The sequence below is a fragment of the Bidens hawaiensis genome, unplaced genomic scaffold (assembly GCF_021521415.1).
Source record: "Bidens hawaiensis isolate Kalapana, Puna unplaced genomic scaffold, B.hawaiensis_p1.1 tig00022042_1, whole genome shotgun sequence".
NCBI classification, from domain to species: domain Eukaryota; kingdom Viridiplantae; phylum Streptophyta; class Magnoliopsida; order Asterales; family Asteraceae; genus Bidens; species Bidens hawaiensis.
Genome location: NW_027493420.1, coordinates 336,504 through 348,035, shown reverse-complemented (window position 1 = coordinate 348,035; position 11,532 = coordinate 336,504). Strand labels below are relative to the sequence as shown.

Genomic DNA, 11,532 nt, shown 5'->3' with positions numbered 1-11,532 from the left:
AGTTGTTCACATGTTACAGTATACCGGCGTCTTCTAAGTCAAACAACGTGACATGGATAATCTTTGCATTTATCAACTACCACTTGCATGTGTATTTAAGGTTGCACAGTATACTCATTTCTACCATTCTCATTTGTTAGCAACCTTAAACCAATTTTGTAGTCACCGACAATACAACTAAACAACTAATAGGCTGATTCACATTGATATTTTAGTGTTTTCTTTTATGAACCATTCGGATTGTGAAGTCATTAACTTTTTAATATTTCAATGTATTCTAAATAACTTACCAATTATATCTTAATTTTGTTATAAACTATATTCATCAGAATAACATTGTTTCAATTTTGAAAATTCTATTTGATGGTTGTGCTCACTCAAATCCATACATAATACTGTAACCAAATAACCAATGCAAATTCACTACCTAGGTAAGATAAGAAAATAAAAACACCAACAAAATCAAACTTGTTACATCATTCTATCATCTATACCATTGAATTATTATACATTCCGAACCAAAAGTAGCCTCATTCTCTTCACAAAATTTGTATGGAAAACTGCAACCTGAGCCAACAAAATATAATAATAATAATAAAGGAATATCAGAATCACAATCACAATCACAATCACAATCAAACAGCCAAAAATCATGGATAGTAACTTGACCAATAACAGTTTGCTACATTTTCTTTTTAAGTTTAAACTTCACCCCTAAAAGTATACTGTAAACAATATACATCTTTAAGTTTAACCATTAAATTTTATAATGATATTCATCTTTTAACTTTATTTTTTATAATAACGTTTCTTTTTTAATTTTCAAAACAATTCTAAATACACAACAATTATAAGCTTTATTTTTTTCTCAACATTCTGATACAATTTAATAATACAGAGTTGCATTAAAGAAAGAATTCTTGTGTTGCAAACAGAATTCATACATGCTTTAATAAACTCCCATCGCAGTGTGCGGGCCAACTCTAGCAACACTTAAATTTTTTTTAAAATGATATAAATTTTATTGAAATTGGAGTTGTATTCGCAATAAAGTATTTTTTGGTATTGTAAACGACTTTTGGACGCTCTTTGATAGGTCTGATTGTAGATATACATATATAGAATTCCGGTTGCATCGAGTGGGACAACCCAACAACTTTTTAAACATAAAACATCCTAAACCATTATGCAATCATAATTAACACTGATTATCTCTAAAGTATACAAGAGTAGAGATGATCAACAAAACCGGTTCCAGGAACCGAACCGGTGGACCCGAACCGGACCCGAACCGGTTCCTACCCGTTTTTTGTAGGAACCGGACCCTATCTGATTCAACCCGATGATCCGTGACCGGTTCTTGCATTTCTGAGTGGGGGCGGGTAGGAACCGGAACCGAACCGGAACCGGTTCTGGAACCGGAACCGGTTCCTAACCGTTTTTTTTGGCCGTTTTTTGACCGTTGGGGTCAAAAATAGCCGTTTTTTGACCGGTTACGGTACAGGAACCGGGTTAGGAACCGGTAAGAACCGGTTAGATAGGTTAGGGGTCCGAGGGTGGGAGAACCGGTTCGGTTCCCTAACCGGTTCGAGCCTGGCACCGGTTTAAAAGGTGGTTTTGAATATAGGAACCGGTTAGGAACCGGTTCCGGTTCCTAGTCCCAAACCGTTTTGAACATCTCTATACAAGAGTGCTATAACAAGTGTTTTGGTCAACCCAATCTCCACTTGCACCAAAAATGATCCTTTTTAACAAGATATTTTGGCCCGTTACCCGGCCCACCCATCTTGTCACCTCTAATCATTAGTGGGTATTGGGTAATAAGTAATTATAATTACTATTATAATAAAGTAATTACCTCAATTCATTTGCATTATGACGATTCTCTTGAATAATGATATATGCACGGTCTTTGTGAATGCTTAAAGAAAGTAGCTACCAAATATAATATTATTGATCTGGTTCAGCAGATATTCTTTCGATTAACGACTCGAGTTGGCCTGCAATGGGAATCCCGGAATCGATATTCAACTTGGCAGAAGGAAGTGATTTGATACATCCAAGAATGTGCTGAATTTCACAATTAAGCCTAACAAAAAGTAAACATAAAGGATTATAAAACATGTAATAATAATAATAATAATAATAATAATAATAATAATAATAATAATAATTAGTAAACATGAAAAAAAAATTAAAACCTGGCTTTTGCTTGTGGAGTGTTAATATCCACATTTGCAAATGCATCAGAGATTTGAATGTCAAAGATAACGGTCACTTCTCTGTAAGATAGATACATATAATGTAATTATAATTATTAGTACAAATATTGGTCGACTCAAAACCATGCGTTTAATATAGATCAAAATCCATAAAACGATCAAACAAAAGCCTATAGCTCTAGCATTAGAAGTCTTATTTGAATTATTAGGACTGTAAACAGACCAAACGTTAAGTGAACAATTCGTTAATCATCTGACAGGAAGTTCAGTTATTTAATAACCGAAAGAACATGAACAAAAAATTTGTTCATTTAGTTAAACGAATGAACATGAACACATGTTTTGTTCATTCATTTATGTTTGTGAACGCTGATGTATTTATGTTTGTTAGTTAGTTTACGTTTGTTCCTTTACGTTCGCTAATATATTCATTTAAATTTTTTTGGCCCATTACAACTTAGACTAGTTTTAATAACTTTTTAGGCACTATCTATTGTTACTGGTTTTAGCTCAATTATGTTCGTCATCTATGTTGTTTGTTTACGGTCGTGAACCGTTCGTTTATGCTGTTAACAAATGAACACGAACATGTTCATTTTCTTAATGAACACGAACACGAAAACCCCGTTTGCTTAATTGCTTATGTTCAATCGTTTATTCGGTTAAAGTTCAACAAACGAATACGAGCTGCTCCATTCGTGTTCATTCTGTTCATTTACAAGCCTACCAAAAATTATTGTTAAAAAGACTCACTTAAATATTTCTTGAACATCTGCTTCATGCAAAGTCCGAGAAAGCACACGTTGAAGATATCCAACTTCCTGAAAATATTTGTACAACAAAATTTATTTAATAAAAAACAAATAAAATATAAATCAAGTAAATTTACAGTCAATTAATTTATTACCTTTGTGAGTGATCGAGCAAACTGACTCGGTTGTACATCGGTTTCATCAACTCGGTTCCATGTTTCAATAATTTGTGGCAATCCACGAAGATGAACTAACAACCGTTCCCTCATTATTTGCACCAGTTTTGTATGAATTTCATCTCGATGCACTTTATAATCCTAAAATCATGAAAAACTAAAAGTTCATATAAAATATAAATAATTAATATTCATGTTATGTATATACGTTTCACACACACACACACACTACCTGTGACACGCGTTCGATTTCTGATAACAGCATTCCTTTTCGTGCGTCAGGTACTTTCAAAATAAGAACCTTCCTAATTTCTTGAATACAAACATATGTAAAGGTATTATTAAAAATTTAAGAAAGTATATTCCCTAGGCCTGTAAACAATCCGAACAAACATGAACGGCATATGCTGGTGTTCGTTTGTTTAGGTTTAACCTGACAAATAATCAAACACGAACATTAAGTGAACCAGGTTTTCTTGTCCATCTTCGTTTGTTAAGAAGATGAACATGTTCATGTTCATTAATGTTTTGTTCATTAACAGTATAAACAAATGGTTCACAAACAAAGATAAGCTGAGCTAATTAAAAGTAATGTGAAAAAATTGTTGAGCCTAATATACGAACGTTCATGGACATAATCGGATGAACGAGACATCTGTTTGTGTTCATTTATTTACTAAATAAACGAACATAATTCCGTCAAACGATTCACTGAAAGTTCGGTTTATCTACAGGCCTAATATTCCAATGAATAAATTTTTTTCAATTATATGAGAGTACAAGACAGCACCTACCAGGCATAATAGCATGCACAAAACTTATAACCTGACTTGCAAGTGCCAAATGTTTGGATGTAATAGACTTTAAACCAGAGACCTGCATTTCCATATGGACCATATATAATTATAACCCGCATTTAATATTCATCATTCTGCCCCTGTAACAATATAATTACCTGCATGGCACCTGCACCAAGAACAAGCTGACATGTCCTTGTGTTGAAAAATTTCAACATTTCAAGTACACGGTGAATAACCTCGGATGAAAGTGCTGGCAAAACAGTGTTCATATCAATGTACTCGGATAACATCTTCAGCAAGATCAAGCCACTGACAAACAAGATTTTAATTAATACTATTATTATAATAGCATTTAAAAACCAAGATTCTTAAATATTATAATGGGTTTGTAGAAGATTACTAACCAGTTTACCATGTGGTACCCGACACCTCTGAATGAAATTAAATGAACAGAAGATTTTGTGTGTCCGTTCTTTTCTTTAATGTTGTTAACCTAAAAAACAGAAATTAGAAATTAGAAACTCCTCGTTTTTTCATTGACATCAACTTCATTCTAATAGCCCTTGAAAGAGAATTAGGGGTGTAAACGAGCCAAGTCGCTCGTGATATACATGAGATCAGCTCGCTAAAAGCTTAAACTGAGCAGAGCTCAAATGAACTCAAGCCTAAAAATAAGCTTGTTTCATAAACTGGCAAGCCTATTATTTATATATCTATTATTGAATATCTTAAATGTATAGAGTTTGGATCTCTCTAGAACCCTAAAAGGTTTAAGAACTTCAAGAACTCCTAACAACCAGTCATTTTGTTATTTACTTTATATAACTAATATTATTTGAGGGTGGTTTTGTCATTTCTTGTATGTAATCACAAGTTTACATGTGTGTAATAATAACCAAATTACACACACACACACACACATATATAATAAAACAATTATATGTAACAAATGACAAACTACCCTCAAATAATACTTAATATATAGTATAAATAAATAAAATTATTGGTTGTTAAGAGTTCTTAAAAATCTTAAAATATTTCGAAGTTCTGAAGCGGCCCTAATCCTTTATATGATAACCATAATTATGTATAAAATTATGATAAAAATAAATAATTAGTAAATAATATGCCACATACAAAACTTACAACTAAAATAAACATAAAATATAATTAAAAATGTATATAAGTTAACTAATATATAATAAACGAACCGAGCCCAAACCAAACTCGAGCTTGAGAAACTACTCACGAGCCGATCCCGAGCTCAAGGTCTTGTAAGTTAAGTGATCCTAGTAAAGATCACGCTCGGCTCAGCTTGTTTGCACCGCTAAACATACAGAGAATAAAGACTTCACCTGCCCATTGGAATCTAAACTTCCATCAACAGACTGAGATGACTGTTCTGCACTGTTGGCAGCCAGGTTATCTTCAGAGTCAGACTCCAATCTAAAAAGTGAATCCACGATCGCTTGGAATTCATTAGGAACATCTACTTCAACCCATGTTTCTTGATCAAGTACTGCTTTCAGTTTCGTCATCTACAATAATAAAAACAAGTGTTCAACTGTTCGTAAATCATGACCCCAATAAACTGAGCATTAAGTTAACCAATCACAAAATCCAATAACTACCCGAGATTCATGCTGGAAATCAACAAAAGCTTTGGCTTGAGACTGTAATGTTCCACGAATGCTATATCCCAACCTTCCACCAATCTGTTCATGGTAGCATAAATTCATATCATAAGCAAGTATAGTTGAGAATAGGGGGTGTAAACAGGCCAGGCTGCACGTGAGCTACTAGAGATCGGCTCAAGGCTGCACGTGAGCTACTAGAGATCGGCTCACTAAAAGCTCAAATTGAGCTGAGCTTATAGGAGCATGAGCTTATAAGCAAGCTTGTTTAGTAAACAAGCCTGAGCCCGAGCTTAATTTCACAAGCTCGAGCTGGCTCGCGAGACTATTACGTATACAATATGTATTTATCAAATATATTTTTATAATAATCAATATTATATGCAAAATTATGATAAAATGAGTATATAGAATATATTATGTTACATATAATTACAATAACTAAAAATACAATAAATATAATGTATATAAATTAATTAAAAAATGATAAACGACTCAAGCTGGCCCACGAGCCTAAATATGCATAATTTTTAATACCATTAATATAATAAAATATAATAAATACTTCCAACTGATAAACATTCGGTTACATATTACAATAATTAGAACACATATAAAAGATAATTATAAATGCATAAAAACTACCTAAAAATAATAAACGAGCCGACCTCGAGCTTGAAAACTAATCACAAGCTGAGCTCGAGCTTGAAAACTACTCACGAGCTGTGCTCGAGCTTTAAAAATAGAGCTCTAAACGCCACGCTCAAGCTCTAGTGAATTAAATGAGTTGAGATCGAGCTCTGGTAAGTCAAGCAAGCCGACCCGAACCTAGACAAACTTGGGCTCGGCTCAACACGTTTACACCCCTAGATAAGAATGCATATTTATGTCAATTTCCAAACTTGGAACTATAAATAATAATAGTACCTTCTCTGTTGCAGCTAAAAATTCTTGGGACATGTTATATATATTTAAGAAATCTTGTAACCTCAGCCTCGGATGAAGAAGAGCCCGAACACCAAGCAGCTTTGCCCATCTTCCATGAGCTGCATCACACGCAGCAAACACTGCTTCCGCGTTTTCTCTCAATACATCAGCTCTGTCAACAAAAACACATTCACAGTATTAGATCCCGAGGGGCAGATAACTAATGGGTCAAAATGGGTTCGGGTTGACCTGAAATTTTTTGACAAGTTTGATGAATTTGTGGCTGGCGAAACCTTAATAAGATTTTTTTGAGTTGGAAGAGGGAAGGATTCGGATTGACTGTCAGTTGTTGAAGATGTTTCTGAAGTCAAAGCCAAAGCACCATGAGCAATTGCAGCAGCAACTGAGTCAGCAGCATAGTGACCATCAAGATTTGACATCATCCATTCAATGGCTTTTTTAACTTCAGCAGCTCGAATTAAGTGTGCCTGCATTCACTAGTAGAATATAAATCAAGTTACATTTACTGATGCACTTAGGCCTGTAAACGAACCGAACAAACAAGAACAAGGGCATATTCATGTTTGTGGACCGAGACTAATTCCCGGCCCAATTACAAGTTCGGTCATGGATTGGGTGGATCCGTTATCACAAGTTGGTGACTAGAGGGGCAAAATCAAAAATCACTAATCAACTTGGATTAGATAATTAGTGTGCATCAATTTCAAGTTTAGGTATAGTAGAGTTTGCATCTAATAAGGAGTTTGAGCCTAGCTAGGATTGGCTAGGTTATTTAAATACATGTAATCAAGTTTTTGAGTCAAGTTTTCTTGATCAATAATATTTGGGAGTTTAGCCAATTTGTTTGTTTTCGTTCACCGATTCATTCTGTGATGTTCGTTTAACTTCCACTGAACACGAACGGATTTTCTTGTTCATGTTCGTTCATTAAGAAAATGAACATGTTCGTGTTCGTTTACGTTCGCTCAATAACATTTTAAACGAACAGTTCATGAACATAAATGAACAAATGGAGTTAAGAGTTTCATACTTTCATCATCATCATGATCGGGTAACTCAGGTAAAATAATTAAGTGGGTTGGCCTAAGAATTAATTTATTACCATAATTAAGTGGGCTACAATAGTCACTAACATAAGTAAACCAACATAAAAGAAGACATAAACAAACGAAAATAAACAAGCATAAACAGGCGTTCACGAATGTAAATGAACGAGCAAAACATGTGTTCATGTTCGTGCGTTTAATTAAATGGAACAAAAAACTTTGTTCATGTTCATTATTTTATAAAATAAACGAACATAAATGAACTTCTCGCCTAACGATTCACTGATTGTTTGGTTCTTTTACACCAATTTAGATCTCTTAATATATCCAACTTAAAGAATAATCTCCGGTCACAAAATTCTTAGCATGCAACTATGCAAGTAGTCCACATAACTTCTTAACATGCATATATCTTGTGTTCTCATAGTATACTCCTAGTATGTACTTTTTAACATTTTTACCATTTCATGGCATCATCATTACCACAAGAACTTAATTGTAATTAGTTGCATAGTTAAAGAAATCCAACTAATCTTACATCAAAGTTCGGGCGCACGCAAGAAACCAATAAGGTATACATTACCTGTACAATCTTGAAAATAGTTCCTAGAAGTTGAACAAAGCTTTCAGAAGAAAGGCTTCTTAACTTATTTGCAAGTGATGAGCCTCCACCTGTACATATGTAAGAAATATTGTCTCATCAATTATTTTCAAAATCCGTAATTAGTTTATAAAAAGATTAAATTTTGAACACAAATAAGTTATGCGCACCATCCGCATCAACAACCCGGTCGCCTGATTTAAAATCAGAGTCCAAAGGTCTGGCAACAAGAACCGGAAGCAGCTCTGCAACAACTGACTTAATAGCAGTTTTCATGTCAGATATAACCGTATCACGATATATTCTCAACACACTTGGAAGTTTTGCCTGGAAAAAATCAAGATTACATAAATGTAACTGTCATAATTTCTTTCCACATAGATCATATATACTATATATATATATATATAAACTATTAAGGTACTCACGGTTCTAAGTAAGCCTATAATAAGAGGTAGAAGTCGATCATGGAAACTAGAGGTATCTTCTTGATCCCAATATTCCTGTATCACATAATTAGCACCATTAATCTCACATTTGAAACACATAATCAGCAATAAACATAATTAGCATATGATTTATTCATACTTCATTATCTTCTTCAATTCCTGGTGAGGCTATCCTTGCTTTTGCTTTAGATAATATTAACGCGTCTTTATCTCCAGCCTCATTAACAGATACACGTAAAAACTCTGCTGAAAGAATGCTACAAGTATAAACACCATAAGTCACAACACAGAAAGATATGTACATCATCAAAACGGCTAATTTCAACCATAACGTAATAATTATTATTAAAAAAATCGGTTAGGGTACAGCGGCTTATAAGAATTATCTATGTATAAGTTTAAAGTTCTTAAAGTGTTTAAATAAATATCTTTTCGTGGTAAAAACTAATAAAGCAACAAAGTTTTTCATTAAATTCTTGACCTGGAAGAATTAATCACATTGACAATAAACTGCTAGGCATACTAACCTATTTACAGAATTAATGGCAGCAGATACATGATCCTCAAGGTGACGAAAGCAATGCAAGCCAGTAAGTTGACCGCCATTCTATAATCAAAAAGGATTAGATATAGATTCAGTTCAATTTGATGTTTCAAAAATTAGCATAAACATTGTACTCAACATATCATTCACCTATAACTAATAACAACAAACTAATTAAGTGTAAAAAGGCATCATATTCATGTACCAGAAAATGCTTCAAATCATCAGTGACGTCTAAAGCTCCCGCACAATCACCAGACGAGACAAGCTACAAAACAAATAAACAAGAAACAATGTTGTGTATTTGATAACAATGTGATTCAATCTAACAATTTAACACATAAAAAAACACACACAGCATACCAAATTAAGAGCAGCAAGAGACTGATTAACATATAATATAACCCTAAGCTTCTCCTGCAACGCCAGCAAATCGCTCCTGGTATGATTCAAATCCTGAATCTGGCGCGCGGAATCCACCAAATCCCCATCCAAAATCCGAATCGTCTCCTTCAGTTCCCGGATCCTGCCACACCCTTCCACAATCTTCAAATTCAAATCCTCCAGCTGGCCTTGCGCCTCGAAGAACGAGTTCGACCGCAGCGAGATCTCCTTCACCAAATGCAGCTCCACCACATCCAAATACTGCGACAACTTCTCCTGCAGATTCACATCCTCCGACACCGAATTCGAAAACGACGACGAAGCGGCCCTAAACGTCGCGCCGTCCTCCAGCACAAAGTCCTCCTTGAAATACAAAGCCGGGACTTCTCGTAAACACGCCACCAGCGCTTCACCTGCAATTGCATCCTCAGCATTCTCATCATCAATGTTATTGCTATTGTTATTATTATTATCGTTTCTCTCTTTGTTAGAGTGGTTCCGAATGTCTTCGAATCGGTTAAAGTGATCTGCGATTGAAGAAACATAAGATGTGAAATCGGATCGGGATATTTCAAGGCCTAGGGTTTTGTGTACGGCGGGCGGGGTGAAGTCGGGGATTTGAACGGCGGCGGTGGAGGAAGACCACCAGGCGGACCAGGAGGTGTCGGAGAGGTGTGGATTGTTGAGGATGGAGGATAAGCTTTGAGTGCTTGCATCCGAGAGTGTTTTGGATAGCAATAATGAGGATGACGATGAAGTATGGCGGGTGGACCGGTGGGAAGAAGGTTTTGGATCCATGGTTGCTTCTTCAGGATTTGCAGAGCATTAAGCAATTGAATTGAAATTGATGGCTTTGATTGCGTTTAGTGAATGGAAACCCTAGTAATAATAATAATATAAGAGATGAAGAAGAAGAAGTTGCAGGAGATGTAGATCGGAAGTGGGGACGATGGACTGGCGTGGTGCGTTGCAGCCTTGGTATCATGATCGACCCTATTTTAGACAAAAGCTATACCCGGCTGTTAATTGGGTCACCCGCAACCCGACACTGTTAAGGTTCGGGTTAATAAGGTCAGGTTAGTCGGGTTCCAAAATTCGTCATTAAAAAATTATTTTTACTTTATGTGATGGTAATATTAGTTGTTTACTTGTATATATTCTTTTCTACCATATCTAATTATGTATCTTTTAAGATTTAGTATGCAGCGTCTTCTAAATCGTTATCTGAATATTCGAAATTCTTTTAGGTGTATCGAAAACAAGCGAAAGACGGCTACAACTATTTGCAATGTATTTTTATAACTAGATAGATGAAGTTGTTACTTGTTAGTTTGTTTTATATTTTTAACTTTAAATATAATCATATACGTAAAATGATTAGTTAATTACATTATTGTATAATGTGTTTCGAGTTATTCGGGTTAACCCGAGACCTTTTTTTGTTCAAAATGAACCCGAAACTGGACCATAAGTATAATTCGGGTTTGCCGGGTTAACCCAATTAGCCCTATTAAGACTTTTTGACCATATTTAACCGAACCATAATTATCTTATTGGGGTTTGGGTTGGGTTAATTAGATTCAGGTATTTTAGACATCCCAAGGCTATACTAAGCATATAACGTGTTATGCATGTTAGGTGTTGTCGTTTAAATCATAAGGATTATATAATTTGTTGGATTATAGCATATAAGCGACTGATGTGATGAAATGCACAACTAATAAAATTATACGACTCATTGATCATTGTTCTTTTGTCATGTGATCCATATGATGACATTAGATGACAGAAGTATAGTAGCATCCATAGCTGAATTGCAATAAAGGATAAACTATTATTTTAATATTTTTTTTATTTCAGTTATGTATTTCATCTCGACAATTAACTAGATTGTTGAGATAATAGGTGGTTATTTCATCGGGGCAGGTTATTAATATACTATTCTTTTTTACTGCACACTTAAATATTAATCGTTT

The 11,532-nt window shown here is 34.6% G+C and overlaps 1 protein-coding gene across 1 annotated transcript; it reads right to left on the bottom strand.

The window, feature by feature from the left end:
• Positions 1 to 411: 411 nt before the first annotated feature.
• LOC143564585 (vacuolar protein sorting-associated protein 54, chloroplastic-like) lies at positions 412 to 10,354 on the bottom strand. Its single transcript, XM_077051814.1, has 20 exons — positions 9,536 to 10,354; positions 9,378 to 9,440; positions 9,156 to 9,235; positions 8,768 to 8,885; positions 8,608 to 8,682; positions 8,350 to 8,506; positions 8,162 to 8,250; positions 6,761 to 6,999; positions 6,512 to 6,683; positions 5,582 to 5,665; positions 5,306 to 5,488; positions 4,355 to 4,443; positions 4,106 to 4,259; positions 3,945 to 4,026; positions 3,383 to 3,462; positions 3,130 to 3,291; positions 2,976 to 3,043; positions 2,202 to 2,282; positions 1,859 to 2,089; positions 412 to 567 (listed from the first exon to the last, which is right to left on the bottom strand). Exons 1-19 carry the CDS (start codon positions 10,352 to 10,354, stop codon positions 1,951 to 1,953), a joined length of 2,934 nt encoding a protein of 977 aa, XP_076907929.1. The 3' UTR covers positions 412 to 567; positions 1,859 to 1,950.
• Positions 10,355 to 11,532: the final 1,178 nt, after the last annotated feature.